At 55.3% G+C, this 15,432-nt stretch overlaps 1 protein-coding gene across 10 annotated transcripts in view; it reads left to right on the top strand.

Annotated features, from left to right (window-relative positions):
- IQSEC1 (IQ motif and Sec7 domain ArfGEF 1) overlaps nucleotides 1-15,432 on the top strand; it is a 382,735-nt gene that overhangs the window by 193,810 nt on the left and 173,493 nt on the right. For 2 of the 10 annotated variants that reach the window (XM_054681518.2, XM_016940505.4), the window contains exon 1: nucleotides 13,166-13,648. The exons of 5 other annotated variants lie outside the window; for them this stretch is intronic. In XM_054681518.2, the coding sequence (XP_054537493.1) occupies nucleotides 13,626-13,648 (23 nt within the window). In that variant the 5' untranslated portion in view covers nucleotides 13,166-13,625. Of the gene's footprint in view, nucleotides 1-13,161; nucleotides 13,649-15,432 lie in introns of those variants that run through there. 3 more of the 10 variants (XM_063806625.1, XM_016940509.3, XM_063806620.1) reach the window with 3 other exon arrangements.

Here is a 15,432-nt window from a genome sequence, read left to right as displayed (position 1 = left end):
GGGTGGCAGAACTGTGGGGCAGAACCAGGCTTTCGGTTCTGAGTGCAGTGGGAAGCTGGCGGGATGGGTCTGATTTGCATTTACCACGATACACCGCAATACAGAAATAGGCAGTGGCTCCAACCAGGGTGAAGAAAGGCCCTGACCCTCCCAGGAAAAAGACGCCCGCTGGTTCCCAGCCCTGCAGGTGGCTCTGTGTGCCAGTTTCTTCCACACCTATCTCCCAGCGCTGAACCAGCATGGAGACTGAGGTAGGCTTTCCAAGGCCAACAGTGCTGTCATCATGATGGTGACAAGCAGCCCTCACTGAGCATGTGCTGTGTCATCCCCGCCACGGTGGGCACAAACCGGCATCATCTCCTGTCACCCTCCTCAGTCTGTCCATTCTGGGTAAGGAATCTGCCTTTCCCATTTTCCATATAGGAACTAAGACTCAGAGTCAGCAGCCCCTTGACCAGGGTCATACAGCAGGCAAGTGGTGATCAGGATCTGAGCTGAGGTCTGAGGGCAGCGTCCATGCCTGCTGTGTCCTCAGCTGCCTACCTCACTCTGCCCCAAAACAGTCTCTCTAGTCTGGGTGACCAGCAACCTCAGTCCTCCAGTGCCAGCCCTGCGGCGGCCCAAGTTACCAGCCAGACTGGGGGTAGAGGAGAAGTGTGCAAGCAGAGGGGCCGCGTGGAGCCACCTTCCAAATTCCCTCCCTGGGTAAGGATAGCGGGTGACAGCCACCTGCAGGTGAGGACTGTCTGAAGAGAGAGGTGAAGACACTATGTCTGTGTTCCCCGCAGGAAGGGCCTGGGCAGCCTCGAGAGCCTCGCATTGGCCGATAACCACATGCCCCTCAGGCCAGCGACGAGTCTCAGACGGAAGTCCAAGACGTGGCCTCGGGCCTCCTGTCCGTCTGTGAAATGGGGTAACAGCACGTGGGCCTGAAGGCTTCAAGGGGTTCACTTTGGTAACGGCTATTCTGTCACAACCACTAGCCTGTAAAACTGGAAAGAGGCTATGAAGGGGGCGCTGTTGTCAACCGTGGGTGCTCACTCCAGCAAGGACCCACCTGGCTGCAGCTGGACACCCCGTCTCCTGCAGGCTCTGCTGGCAGGGCTGCCGTCACGGAGGCCTAGTTTTCTGGTCCTTAAACACACTATCCTTCTTACGTCAGAATCCCAGGATTGAACGAGTATTGAAGGTGACCCTACGCATTGATGGGTTCCTGTCTGCCATGAAGCCCCGCCCTCCACGTGACCCCTCTGCTTGCACGGTTCCCATGACAAGGATCTCACTCTCTCACCAGGCAGCTCTGATGAGGGTGCTTGCCCCGACCAGAGCTGAAGTCAGCATCCTCCTAACATCACCTTTGCTGCTACTGGGGCTGCTCTGGTCGGCTCAGTTCTGTGCTGGCTGAGTGACACAGAGCAGGTCTCTTTGCGTCTCTGAGCATCAGTTTCCTCATCTGTAAAATGGACTCAGTAATAGCTTTCTTCATATGGCTGTTTGGGGCATCCGAGGAGATGTCGTAATAAGCGGGAGTTCGATAAATGCTAGCACTCTTCCCTGTTCCTCTTTGTTCGAGGGTCCTATCTATGGCCTCTGAGCCCAACAACCTGTTTTTCTGTCCCAGGACAACCCTACCCAAGGACTTGGGGGCTAGAATTGCCCCCCCACCCTACCCCGAGGCTGTTTCTTCTTGTTGGTGACATCTTCAGGCCCTTTTGCATCCCATACACTCCCTCTAATCATAGCCCAGGCTGCCCTTATCACTTTCTCAGGGCAGGAACCAGAGCTGAGCTTGAGACCCAGACAGGGTCTGAGCAGGACTGGGAAGACTATCGCCTCCCCAGTTCTGGGCATAGATCTTGGTTACTACGGCCAATGATCCTGGGAAACTGCTTTGTACCAGTGACTTCTGGTGAGCTGAGTCGGTTCAGAGCCTGAAGCTGGGCCTATCTCCCCTGTCCTCAGTTCTGCCCATCCCAGAGTTCTAGGCTTAGGCATCTGGAATGGCAGGCAGGAGAATGGGACTGGCAGATGCTGTTGACACTGTTTCTGCCATCAGAGTGCCCAGGGCCATCATGGCACCCGTCATCATCTGATGTCCGTCTCCTCCACTGGACGGTCAGCCCCACGAGGCAGATTTTTATATCTGTCTTATTCACTGCTAAGTCCTGGTGCCTCAAACTGTCTGGCACACAGTAGGTGCTCAGTAAAGTTTGGATGAATGAATGAACAGGCTACCCCCTGGGATGTTGCCAGGCCAGAAAGAGCATCCGGACACAGGCTTTGAGCTGAGTATGTCAGGGGGGATGTGGGGTGTGGAAGGAGCTTTGGGGGCCCCAGGCTCCACACCACCTATGTAGTGATGCCCGTTCCCTGGGTTGGGTGACCTGCTGTGTGCCCCACGCCTTACTTAGCCAGGCCCCAGGTCGTCAGGTGCAGCTGCCCTCTGAAAACCCCACCTGAGCTGGAAAAACCCACAACCCCCACCACAGCTGGGACCAGCTGAGTTCTCTTCTTTTTCTACCTTCCACCCCACCCTAGAAACCACCAGAAGAGGAACAGAGACCCTGCAGGAGGCATGAACTCAGCCATGCGCTTGGAGCCCCTGGTACATATGGCCTTCCGCCCTCCCCTCAGTCCACCCCTTCCCCCCACCTCCCTGGGGAAGGCTAGGGGGTGGGGGGAAGGCTCTCTCACTGGAAAACCGCGTACTCCTCCAGGGCAGGACTCTGGCATGAAGTGGGGACCGAGAGATATTCACTCAACAAATAGTCGCTGAGCTCGGCTCCATGCCAGGCTCCGCACAAGGTGCTGGGGAGACAAGGAGAAAGTGGAGCGAGGTCTCATCCTCAGGTCGCTGACACTCTATATGCCAGGTGCCATCCCAGCTACGCACGGGACATGTGTCCCCTCATTTATTTGCCACAGCTCTTGGAGGAGGCACCATTTCATGCCTGTTCTCCAGATGAAGCATCTAGCAAGGCTGCCTAGAGACCCTGCGGCCACAGGCCAGGCTTCTGACTGCAGCGCAGGCCCCGAGGCCTCTGCTTTCAGCCAGTCTGGGATGGGCATTTGTGCAGTGGGAAATGCACACCCAGTCAGAGTACCCTCCCAGGTACACTTATCCAGCAAGCCGAATGTGCCACCCCATTGTTCAGAGTAGGAAGAGGAAGAGGCCCAGAGAGGCTGAGTCGTTTGCCCAGGGTCACACAGCAGGTGAGTGGCAGAGCTGGAATTTGAAGCCCCGTCTTCTTGACTCCATGGTTGTTATCTGCTGCCACACTGCCTCTCAGTGGGTGAAGGACCAGTGAGTGACTGAGGCAGGGACTCAGATCCTGGGAGAATGTGAGAACTGCCACCTTCTCTCAGCCCCCATCTGCATTAATGGGAGACAGGGTAGGCACGTAGGTCCTCTCTGTCCTTGAACACTAGTGTCACTCAGCTGCCAACTTGTTCAGTCCACAGGCATTAATTGAGCATCTGCAAGTTATCAGGCACAGGGGATAAAGCAGTGACTGACAGACATTGTCCTTGCCCCCACCAGGCTCACATTCCAGTGGGGGAGATGGCCACATGATAGTAAACCAGTGTGTAATTATTATAGAGTCCCTTCTCAGGTCGACGACTGTGAGGGAGCTGGCGGGGCAGGAATAGACACTCTGCCGTGCCTGGAGCCACAAGAAGGAGCCAGCAGTGAGTGTGGGAGGAAGAGCATTCCCAATGAGGGTGGCAGTCATGCAAAGGCCCTGGGGCCAGGAAGAGCTTGGGAGTGGGGGGCTGACAGTGGGCCCCTTGGCTGGAGTGGCATGAGTCGGGGCATGGCTGGAAAGGAAGATGAAGGTCAGGAGGGGCAGGGGGAGGCGTCCGCACATGTCTCCGAGAGCCAAGGGTGACTAGCACTGGGTTGGAACCAGAGCTACGACATGGTCAGGTTTCAGGTTAAATAGATCCTTCTGAGTGCGGGGCTAGGGGTGGTTTAGAACAGTAAGAGGGGAGGCAGGAAGGGGCCCAGCATGGCAGCCAACCTTGCAAGGAGATGCTGAGAGCCCAGTGACTGACAAGGCAGAGAGCTCCTGCCTCTGACCTCCAGGCTGGCCAGGTGGGCACCTGGGCCCTATGGCCATGCAGTGCTCAGTGTGAAAGCCCATAGAGAATGCCCGCTGGGCACCAGGCCAGCTGAGAGGCTGGTCTCACTCTGACTTCAGCACCCCAGCCATTGTAGCCGTCCAGGCCTGCACCTTCCTCCCCAGCCCTGACCTGAGGGAACTGCAGAAGAAGCTTAACTGCCCTTTGTCGGGGATAAAAAGAGAGTCGGGGGTGGTGAGACTGTGTGTGCCCAGCGGTGTGCAGGGTGATGATAAGCACTCGGCAGCCATTTGCTGCGATTAGCACCTGCACACATTAGATCATCAGACTGTCACAGCCGACCGACACGTTGATTCCCTTATTATCCTCAGTTTTGGAGATCTGCCCAAGGTCACACAGCTAGTAGGTGACAGAGCTGGGATGCAGCACTCCAGAGTCCACATGACCACACGCTGCTGCCTGCGCGACTCGGGGGCCACTGCTTCCACTCAAGGATAAAGGAGCTGCACCCATGGAGTTGGGTAGTGCACAGCCTGCACCCCTCGTGCTGCCCGGTGGCCCTGCTCTCATTCACCCCACTCTACCGACCCCTGCAGTCTTTGGTCGCCTTTGTTGAGCACCTGTCATGCAGTACCCACTCCTTTAGCACATCGAGTGCATTCAGTCATTTGGTATTCACGTCAACCCTCTGTGAACGGGAGGACCAGAATAGATTCTTAGAGAGGGAAAGCAGGCTCAGAGAGGAGCGAAGACCCGCCCAAGGTCACTGGGCCAGGCGGTTCTGGAGCCAGCTTCAAACCCACATCCGACTCCAACCCGTGCACTGGTCCCTGCAGAATCCCAGCCTCCTCTCCCTTTTAGAATTAGTTCATTGGTGTTTTCAGTGATTTTTAGATGACTGAAAAATTTTTGTAGTAATATATTTTACTTTTTTATATATTGTTAAGCCTGTCATAGAAACTTTGAAAAATAAAGAAAATTGAGGCCAGGCATGGTGGCTCATGCTATAATCCTAACACTTTGGGAGGCTGAGGTGGGAGGATCCGTTGGTGCCAGGAGCTTGAGACCAGCCCAGGCGCCAAAGGGAGACCCTATCTCTATAAAAAATTTAAAAATTAGCCAGATGTAGTGGCATGTTCCTGAAGTCCCAGAACTTTGGAAGGCCGAGGTGGGAGGATTGCTTGAGCCTAGGAGTTTGAGGCTTCTGTGAGCTATGATTGTGCCACTGTACTCCAGACTGGGCAACAGAGCAAGATCCTGTCTCTAAAATAAAAGTAAATCAATAAAGTTGAAGGAATAAATAAAGCTGACCAGTTATTCTGCCACCCAGAGATGCCAGCTCTTATTGGTGGCATGTCTGTGTGTCCTTCCAGACGTTTTTCTAGTTGTGTGTTATGGACACGCTGTTATATTCATACTGACTATGCACTTCTATAAGCTGCTTTTTTTTACACAATCCTCAAGGTTATTCCCAAACATTGTAAACATCTCTTTTAAAGGCTGTATAATATCCCACTGTATGCAGAAACCTTGCATTTTTAGCCAGCTCCCAATATTGGACATTTACCTTAACATTTGTTTGAGGTTTTAGCTTGTTTATTGTTGTTATAAATAATGCTGTGAAGAACTTCTTTGAGCATAAAGCTTAGCCCTTATTTTGGATTCTTTTTTACTAAGAATGTTGTTCTTGTATTAGCTCTGATCCCCGGGGAGGAGGGCAGGGCCTGAGTCACTGTGGCAAGACAGGACAGATGGCAGATCCCCTGGAACAGCGGCAGGGCGGGGGCCGGGGAGCACAGCCCAGTTCCCAGGCTGAGGCTGAGGCAGGGAGGGAGCGCACTTGCCCAGGGAAGTGGCCGTTGGAGGGTAGGTGGGCAGCTGTGGGTAAGGATGCCTGCTGGGTTTCTTCCCACCCCTGCAGCGGCTTTTGCTGTTCCCTTAAATGTCCATGTCCCCAGGGCTCTGTCTGACCTCCCTTCACCCCTCACACTCTCTCCTCTCTTCTCCTGCAGGGCTGAGCCTCCAGCCAGACCCTCACAGCCTCCTGGACTCTTCCCCAGGGGTCTCCCTGGCACCTCACATCCAAAGGGGGCAGGGGTTATGTCTCCCTCCACCCTGCACCTCTGCCTGTGTCCCTGTGTGGACAAAGGGTGCCACCATCCACCCAGTCGACGAGCAAGTGGATGCCTTGTCCCCACCCCATCTCTCCTCTCCCACCCACACTTCTCCCAAAACACCTGTTCTCTGCATCCCCACTCTCATGCCTCAGTGCAGGCCTCCACCTCTTCCCTCCAGACTCACCATCCCAACCTCTCCTCTGGTATCCCAGCCTCTAATCTCTCCCCACTAATCCTTCCCCCATGAGGGGATCTATTTAATCACAAACCTCACCATGTCCCTCCTCTACTCAGAAACCTCCTGGGACGCCATTACCCGCATAATGAAGCCCAAACCCCTGGCAGGTTAAGTCTCATGACTTTCTGCTGCTTTTCACCTCCAAGCCTCTGCACATGTTATTCCATCTGCAAGCAATACCTTTCCATGCACTGTCTGCCTAACAAGCTTCTGGCCACCCTTCAGGACTCCGTTTCAACATCTTGTCCTCCAGGAAGCTTCTGTTTTTCCTTGCTATATCTCTTTTTCTCAAAAACCTTGCCCCTCCTTCCCTCATCTTACATAGTATTATTTGATCTACATTTCCATCGAAACAGTCAGTTCTACCATATTATAATTGTGATCATGTTCACTCAGTATTGTGACTATTACAAGGTACTTGCATTAGAACGTTTGGTTCTGTGTGACAGTGAGCCCGCTTCAAACTGGCTCATGTAAAATGGGCATATGGGCGGCATAACCTCCAGGTTTCAGGTGTGGCTGGCCCAGGGCTCCGGTGATGAGAACCTGCAGCCTCTCACGCAGGCTCCTCCCCATGGGGGCCCCAGTAAAGAAGGGGCCTCTATCTCTCAGGGGTAAGCTCAGGTCCAAGGTGGGATGTTCTCTGTCTCCACGACACTGGCAAACGTCTGGGCCTGCCTCTCACAGCCCTGCTTGAGTCACGCCCTGGTCCTGGCTCCCCCAGAGTCCCAGAGATTAAAAAAGCGCCAACCAGAAGGAGGCAAGTGGCTGGGCAGGAAATTTGCTGGGTGTCCACCACGGCCCAAGGCATGCTGCTCCCTTCCTCCAGGCAGGAAATGGGGCCTTGGCTCACCTTGTTTCCCATGCCTGGCCTGGGCCTGACCCAAAGCAAGCATTGGTCAGCACTTACGGATGCAGGACTGGGCAGATGGAGCGTGAGGTTTAGGAAGGCTCAGGGCCACAGAGATGGGGCTAGGCAGCCAGTGGCCTATGCTTGCCAGTCCCTCCGCCCTACACACAGCCCAACTCCACGTGCACATCTGTGCTGACTCAGCCTCCACAGGCTCGGCCCTGCTCTGCACCTATCCTGTCTGGCACCCCAACATCAGTGCAGGAGTTCCCAGGTTGGGACACCCAGGGCCTTGCGAGGGCCTCAGGAGAGATGCTTCTCTCTAAATCGTACTTCTTTGAATGTTTATTGGTGGAGGAAAGTGAGTAGCACGTGGAATGCACAATTTACAATACTGATAGAAAAGTTCTGCTTTAGTGAAAATTATTTTAAATTGAGATAAACATATTAGGCCAATATGAACACAGGAAGGGTGAGAAGTAGGGGCAGAAGGGCGGTTGGCACAAGGTACGCCAGGCTTGGAAGAACCCCCTGGGGCAGCTGGGAGAGGGAGGCACCAGCCCTGCCCAGCCCAGACCCCCGGCTCCAGCGCCCCATCAATGTCCCTCCTGTGAACTCTCCAGCTGCCCTGGCTCTAAAACAACTGCAACAACAAAGCAAACATCGGCAGAGCACGCAGCTGGATGGGCCCTGGTCTGACTGCTCCACTTGTGTGCACTCACGCAGCTCTCACCTGCAGGTGGACGTAGATGCCCTGTTAATCCCGGCATCTAGATGAGGGGCTGCAGTGGGGTCCCCTTCCAAAATCCCATAGCTGGTGGCAGAGGAGGCTCCTGGCCTTCCCCCCAAGGCTACACTGCCTGCTGAGAGGTGCAGGGTTTGAGGGGAGAAAGGAGGGATATGGCAGCCCTTGGGTGCGGGAGGGAGCCCACATCCTAGGGCTCTGTCTCTGCACACAAGGGCCCAGCATCTCTGATTTAGTGTCTGTGGCTGCTCCATCCTGTCCTGCCATTGACCACCACTTTTTAATGATGCCTTCTCTCGCTCACATTACACCCCCCTGCATCCTTCAGGGGCCTCTCACAGGCTCCTGAGTAGAGGCTCAGAAGCACAGGGGCTGCTCTAGGTGCCCTCTGCTCATGTGTTCACTGGTTCTCTCCCCAGGGGAGCAGGACTCTTGAGTCCTGCAGCAGCCGAAGCATCTCAAGCAGCGTCTGTCTCCCACCCCCGCTTCCTCCAGCCAGCGTGGCCCCGTGCAGCGTGAGCTCCTGCAGGGAGTGTCTGCAGGGCCACAGCTCCCTCACTCATCCGCGGCCCCAGCAGGCTCCATTGGCCACGGCCGTCCTTGGCACAGTCAGCAGCAAACCTGGCAAGGCGGCAAGTGGGGACCGATGCCAGCCCTCATGGCTTTCAGATCTCCATCAGCCAGGACTCCAAAATAGCATCGAGAAGCAGTGGATGTGCTCCATTTCAGGAGCATATCAGGGACTGCTGCTCCACTGTTATAGGGCCAGGGTCCGATCTTCTCCCCCAAGACAGGAGACAGGGCACCTCAGTGATACTTGGTTTGCTGCAGAGGGAGGTGTTTGCCAGGCTTCCAGAAGCCCACACACATTTCCAGAGATAATTGCTTCCGGCTGCTTCCTCCCTCCGTCAGCCACCTGCACGTGAGGGGTGGGGCTGGGCAGAGATGTTAGGAGGGCCCTGCACGAGCCTGCCAGCGAGGTCCCCCCAGCACCAGAGCCCGAGCCCATGTCTATGATTAGAAAAGCCTGTGATTTGGGAACTCAGCATGGAAGAGTCTGTGGTTTAGAGATTCCATGCTTCAGTCTTCCAGACATAATGCCGAGTGGGGAAAGAGTTGCAGAAAAAGATATGCAATGTGATCCTACTTATGTAAAGTTTAAAAACGTGCACAAGTGTTTATATGGTTTGTGGATACCTCTCTATGCAGGAGATTCACTACGGAGTGAATTCACCATGGGGATGGGAGGAGGGCAGGGCTGGCGAGGGGATTTAACAGAGGTGGTGACCCTGGGCTTCCATCATATTCGTCATGTTCTGTTTCTTGTAGTGGGTCAGGGGTATATCAGAGTTCACGGTATTCATCTTTATGCCTTTTGGCACATTTTAAATCTTTTATAAAAAAAATTCTTAATATTCTGGGTTTGGTGGTGCATGCCCATAGTCCCAGGCTAAGGCAGGAAGATCGCTGAGCCCAGGAGTTTGAGGCTGTAGTGTGCTATGGTTGCTCCCGTGAAAGCCACTGCACTCCAGCCTGGGCAGCATAGTGAGACCTCGTCTTTAAAAAAGAAAGAAAGAAAGAAAGAAATTTGTAAAATGATGCCATTTTTTAGGGTCTATGTAATACTTCCTATTTTCTATAAGCATATATATGTAGATAAATGCATAGAAAAAGTTCTGGAAGGATCCACTCCTAACAGATGACAGCGGTCACCTCTACAGAGATTGGAAAGGGGAATAAGATTTAGGAGGGTGGGAGGTAAAGGGGGCTTTATTTTGTTTAAAGAGAATACATTTTCTTATCATTTGTGCAGTTAGGATTTCATTTCTTTAAAATGTGAAGCTTCAGCTAAAAGAAAATAAAGTCCCCAGACTTGAAGACTGTGTGGTCCTGAGATTTAGAGTCAGAGTGTTGACAGCTTTGCAGTTCCACAGTTGGAACGGAGCAGCGGGGGTGGGGGGTTCACTTCCGCCCAGCCCTGGATGAAGATCCTGAATCCCTGGGATTCGGGGCTCCCTGCCTTAAAGAGCTCTGTGACTGTCAGATCTGTGGACTGCATGCTCCAACCTTCTCCGTCCTCCCTCTTCCCAAATGCTGTCATGCTCCTCCCACCTTGGGGACAGATGGCCGCAGGTTGCAGGAGTGAGCCGATCTGCAGGAATGTTCCTGCCAGCCTGCAGGGTGGAAATTTTCCGGTTGAGGGAGGGGAGATGGATGTGAGATGTTTCTGGACCTACCCCTTGGCAGCTGCTCTCACCTTCTGATCCAAGTGGCTTCCCACAGTCCACAATGATGAGGCAAGGGCAGGGGTGAACTTGGGCACTTACAGAAACTCCAGGGGATGAAAACGCTGTCTGAATGCTAGGTTCCCACTGTGCCTTAGTCTCCAGCCTGCAGAGGTGGGTGAGTGGGTGGATGATTCTGTGATACAACCAGGGTCACAGGGCAGCAACCCCAAGGCTGGCTGCCCCTGCTTCCCACTCCAGACATCTGGTTACAACTGAGAAAGTGAGGAAAGTGGACAATTCCATCCAGAGTTCTGTAGCTCCACTTCTTATGTGATCAGCACCCTCTCACGACCACAGGCTTTGCATCTGGGAGGTGCGGCTGACAAATCTGCCCTGAGATTGGATGTCGAGGGCTTGGGGTCATGAGGTAGGTGAAGCTCAGCCTGCACAGGTGGGCACGCCCCTTTTCTGAGACTCTCTGACTTCTCACTGCCTGAAGGGATGAACTTGTGGGTTCCGTAGTCAGAGATCAGAGTTGGAATCCCAGCTCCACGCTTTTTGGAGCCTCCTCTGTGCCTGGTCCGGCACCGGATATTGAATGTCAGAAATCAAAACCGTGCCAGTGCAGCTGGGTTGTAGGCACTACCCAAGTGCCCTGTAAATGATGTTTTGTAAAAGCCTAAAATCTTGGCATTTGTATCTGAATGCCAGGGTCCTTGCCATTTCCTCTGCTTTGAAATAACAGCATAACATGGAAGGAAAAGGAGAGTACGTTTATAAGAAGAAGTGCTGAAGAAGCAACGGATGTGCAGATGCATGTCATGGGCCTCCCAGGGAGCAAAAGAGGAAGCCCAGGAAAGGGACGCTGGGTGCTCCACACTCAAGGCATCCAATTCACCACTCTGAGCCTGTTTCCTCCTCTGGAAGATGGAAGTGAGAAGAGAATCGCTAGTTGAGCAAGGCGGCTGAGAGGGGCATTGCTCTAGCCCGAGCCAGGCTGTGAGTTAGAGTCTGGGCTCTGCTGCTGCCTTGATGGGAGACCCCCGTATGTGGTGCAACCCATCTAAGCAGGAGTGGTAATTATGTTCACTTTGTAGGGCGCTTCTGAGAATTCACTGAGACCATGAAACAACTGGACCTGACACAAAGTGAGCCCTCCTGATGCAGTGGCTGAATTTTGATGTTATTAAAATCTTTTGAAACTCCAGTGAGGAGAGGGGTGGGGTGGGCTCTGCAACATGTTAACCCACAGAAATATGAATTCCTCACATGACTCAGGGAGGGAGGTCCGTGCTACAGGAAGATTGGTCATGCATATGGATTCACATGGATAGGGCAGATCGGGAAGCGTCATGCAGTTCTGATCGATGCCTCACCTCAGCCACCTGAGGCCGCAGCTCCAACCTCTGCTCCCTACCAGGACGCTGAGCTGGAAGAATGGGGTCCTAGTCCCACCTCTGCCACTCTTTGCTGTGCAACTTTAGGCAAATCGCTCACCCCCTGAGGTTCATTTCCTCCCCTGTAAAGGATGGAATGGAACTCAAGGATGCAGCATCACTCCTTCTAAATTCGGTGAGTGTGAATCTGGAGAGAATGGAAAGAGGAAGGGAAATGGCCCTGTGGGCTGCCATCCACATCCAGCCGATTCCCAGTCTCAACTACTCCCTCTCTCATTTATTCCTCCCAGTGAGGCAGCTTTCAAGCAGTCAAGAACCAAGACTCTGGAGCCAGACTGCCCGCCAGCTATGTGGCTTGGGCCAGTTGCTGAACCTCTGGCTTTAGTGCGCTCCCCCGTGAAGTAGGATGATAATATTAGGCCTCATTGGGGTTGTCTTGAGGATTACCGTGCACGGAAGAATATTATCTACATGCCTCTGAGATAGGTCTGGGATTCCTGGTTTACAGATGAGGAAGCAGAGAGGATCAGATGAACATCAGATAGGAAGAGAGAAATCTGTGTGGGAAAGGCAGGTGTGGGAGCCGAGGATGGATGTGCGCTTCTCCCCTCCACCTCCCTGTCGCACCACTGCACCACGCTGGCCTCCTCTGGGCCAGTCAAATACACCAGGCTGCCTTCCACCTCAGAGCCTTGACGCCAGCTCCTCCCCTGCTTCTTGCGTCATCCGAGTCTCAGCCACACGTGCCTCACAGAAGGCCTTCCCGACCACCCCGTCTGATGGCAGAAGCCTCCTTCCCGCCTCTCTTGGGGTCCCTGCCTCCCCTCTTCCTGCTCTTTTTTCATCCTGATCCTTATCACCACGTGCAATCCTATATCTGCACACTTACTTCCTGGCTTCCCCTTAGACTGTAAACATCATGAGGGCAGATACTTGCCCGGCACATGGAAGGTCCTCGGGAGAGGAAGAGGCACCATAGCTAGACCAGAAATTCTCCCTAGCCACGTGCAGCCCCCTTTGGGACAGGACTGGCACAAACGAGGACTGCTCTGCCATCCACCGTGCAGCTACTGGCGTGGTGCGCCCTCCTGGAACCCCGTGGTATAGCTGTTATGATCCCTTTCACAGTAGCATAATCAAGACTCCCAGGAGAGACGCGGCTTGCCAAGGTCTCATCGCCCTTCAGTGGCAGAGCCAGCCTTGGAGTCGGCCGGCCTCACTCCAGGGCCAGAGCCCCGAGAGCTCCGCGGCTCGCGTGTCCCAGTGCCGAAGGCAGAAAAGCCGCCTTGGAAAGTAGTGTCATCGTAGGCTCCGCGCGGCGCGTGCATTTTAGCAACAGACTTCCAGGTTTCCAGCGCGGGCCAGTTAGGGGCCGGCGCCCCCCGCCCCGCCGGGTGTGTGACTTTGCCGGGAGGGCGCAGCGGAGCGGCCGCGCCTGATGCTGCTGTTGCCGTGGCGACCAGCGCCTCGGCGATTGGTCCGGCGCGGCCGCACTACGTTGCTCCTTGGGCGCGGGGGGTGGGGGAGGCTCCGGCGCGCCCGCCCCTCCTCCGGATGCTGCGAGAGCAAACCCGGGGCAGCCTTCTCTCGAGCCTCCCCTCCTCATCCCCGCGCCCCGCACCCCGGATGTACGGGAGGGAAAAACCCCAAGGTGGGCCCAGGTAGCAGTGAGGTGGACGCCCCTGCCCAGCCTGGCGACCACGGTTACTCGACGTCCTCGCTCGCTCCTGGGCACGGTGTGAGCGCGCGCTACGTGCCAGGGCCCTCCACAGCCCGCTGCTGGCGCCGCCCCCCGCTCCCGCCCCAGCCTCCCTGGAGGAGCCCGCCACCCCCGGGAATGTGACTCGCCCCGCGATTTAATTTTATTCCCCTCCACTTCTTGCCTGAGCCGCCTGCTCCTCTTGCAAACACGTTGAGCCTCCCCGCTGGAGAGGGAGCCAGAAGAGGGAAGAACGGATTCACACAGGATGGCTTGCAGAAGACGCTATTTGTGAGTATATGTGGCAGGTTTCTGCCTGAAGCCAGAGGCCAGAGGGGCCCGGCTGAGCTGGGAGCTGGAGTGAGGGGCATCGTGGGGGGAGGGGCAGGTGGATGTGCAGGTGACTTGCAGAGGGAGCTGGCCACCCAGCAGGGATGCCGGCGCTCGGCCCCTGCAGCGGAGGTGTTTGTTGGTGATGACGATGAGAAAAAGGCTATTAGTCAGCAGGTCTTCAGCAGGCTGTGAAATTCCCAACTCTGAGAGCAGGTATCCCCCCTCCCAGATCCACATTCAGGGTGCCCAGACCGGCTCCTACTGTTTTGGCTTTGGTTTAGCCCATAGCCTGTTTAGGAAGAGACTCTCTGCCCAGCACGCCCATGGCCAGCCCTTCAGCCATGCCTGATAGAAGGTCGCAGGCAGGCTGAGGCAGTGGGCAGGTTGCTGCGTCCTCCAAGGGCAGGTGAAGGTCCAGCCCACCGTCCCTAGCACGGTGGCATCAGTGTCCAGCTGTGTGCCCAGGTGTTCTGTGGGCTGGCAGCAGAGCGGCTGTGTGCTGGGCCTCACGCCAGCAGCAGAGGCTGTGAAAGTCTGCACGGGGTGGTGACATCACGGGCCCGGGTATTTATGGAAACCAAAGCCTGCGCTTCGGTTAGCCAGGCTTCCCAGGGGGCAGTGGGGTTCGAATGCCAGCTTCCCTCACAGCTCTCTGGGCGCTGCACTGTGCTGTTCTAGGAGGAGCAACCTTTGCCCTCCTCTGGGACCCTCGGCTGCGGGGGTTGAGGCCCAGCGTCAGGTCTCCACCTGCCTAAACTATTTGCCCAGGACCCACTCATTTGGGGCTGTGCAGTGACCTCAGACCTTAGGAGGTTAGAGAGCATGGCTGAGTCCTCTTGAGCTGGGCTCAGTCGCAAGGCTAGGAAAAGGAGGCCTGGAGCAGTATGTGGGGAGCCTTCTGGGGGCTACCCCAAGGCCTCCCTACTCGACGGAGGCCCCTTACCATGGCAGGGGCCTGTGGAACCCCTGATAGAGTGGCAGCTCCCCGTCACCTCCACTGAGGGAAAGTAAACACACCTCTGCCTCTGCTGCGTCAGCAGTGCCAGGCGGCAACCCACGGGGGATGGCGGTGGCCTCTGGTTCGGGGGATGGCGGTGGCCTCTGGTTTGGGGGATGGCAGTGGCCTCTGGTTTGGGGGATGGCAGTGGCCTCTGGTTCAGGGGATGGCAGTGGCCTCTGGTTCGGGGGATGGCGGCCTCTGGTTTGGGGGATGGCGGTGGCCTCTGGTTCGAGGGATGACGGTGGCCTCTGGTTCGCTGTGATGCTCACTTGCTTTTTTAGTGGAGAAGCTCACAGGTTGGTTTGTTGATGCGAGCAGAGCACGCCAAAGTTCTCACTCCCTGTGGCAAGGCCCTCGCTGCATTTTCTGAAACAAATAGTAAATCCTTTCCCAGCGTGGAACTTCCACCCCAGTGGCTGGGAATAGGTCCTCCTGAGACAGCTGTCTCCTCCCTGCCACACCTTTGCCTGGGCCCAGGAGCCTGATGCCAGAGAAATTCTAAACTCTCAGGGCTGTTATATCGGGGAGGGGAGATGTCATGAGGATGAAATGTGACAATTCATATTCGGATTACTTGGCCCAGTGCCTGCTTGCCTCCAGTGCTCAGAAATGTCATCCTCACAAAGGCCTTGTCTGGGCAGGCACTAAGACCCCCATTTTAGAGATGGGGAAACTGAGGCTCAGCACAGTTCTACTGGAACCCTGGAGTATACTAGCCTGGGGTGGGGGTTGTAGCCCAGGA

Source organism: Pan troglodytes, chromosome 2 (genome assembly GCF_028858775.2).
Source record: "Pan troglodytes isolate AG18354 chromosome 2, NHGRI_mPanTro3-v2.0_pri, whole genome shotgun sequence".
NCBI classification, from domain to species: domain Eukaryota; kingdom Metazoa; phylum Chordata; class Mammalia; order Primates; family Hominidae; genus Pan; species Pan troglodytes.
This window is presented reverse-complemented; position numbering and strand designations above follow the sequence as displayed.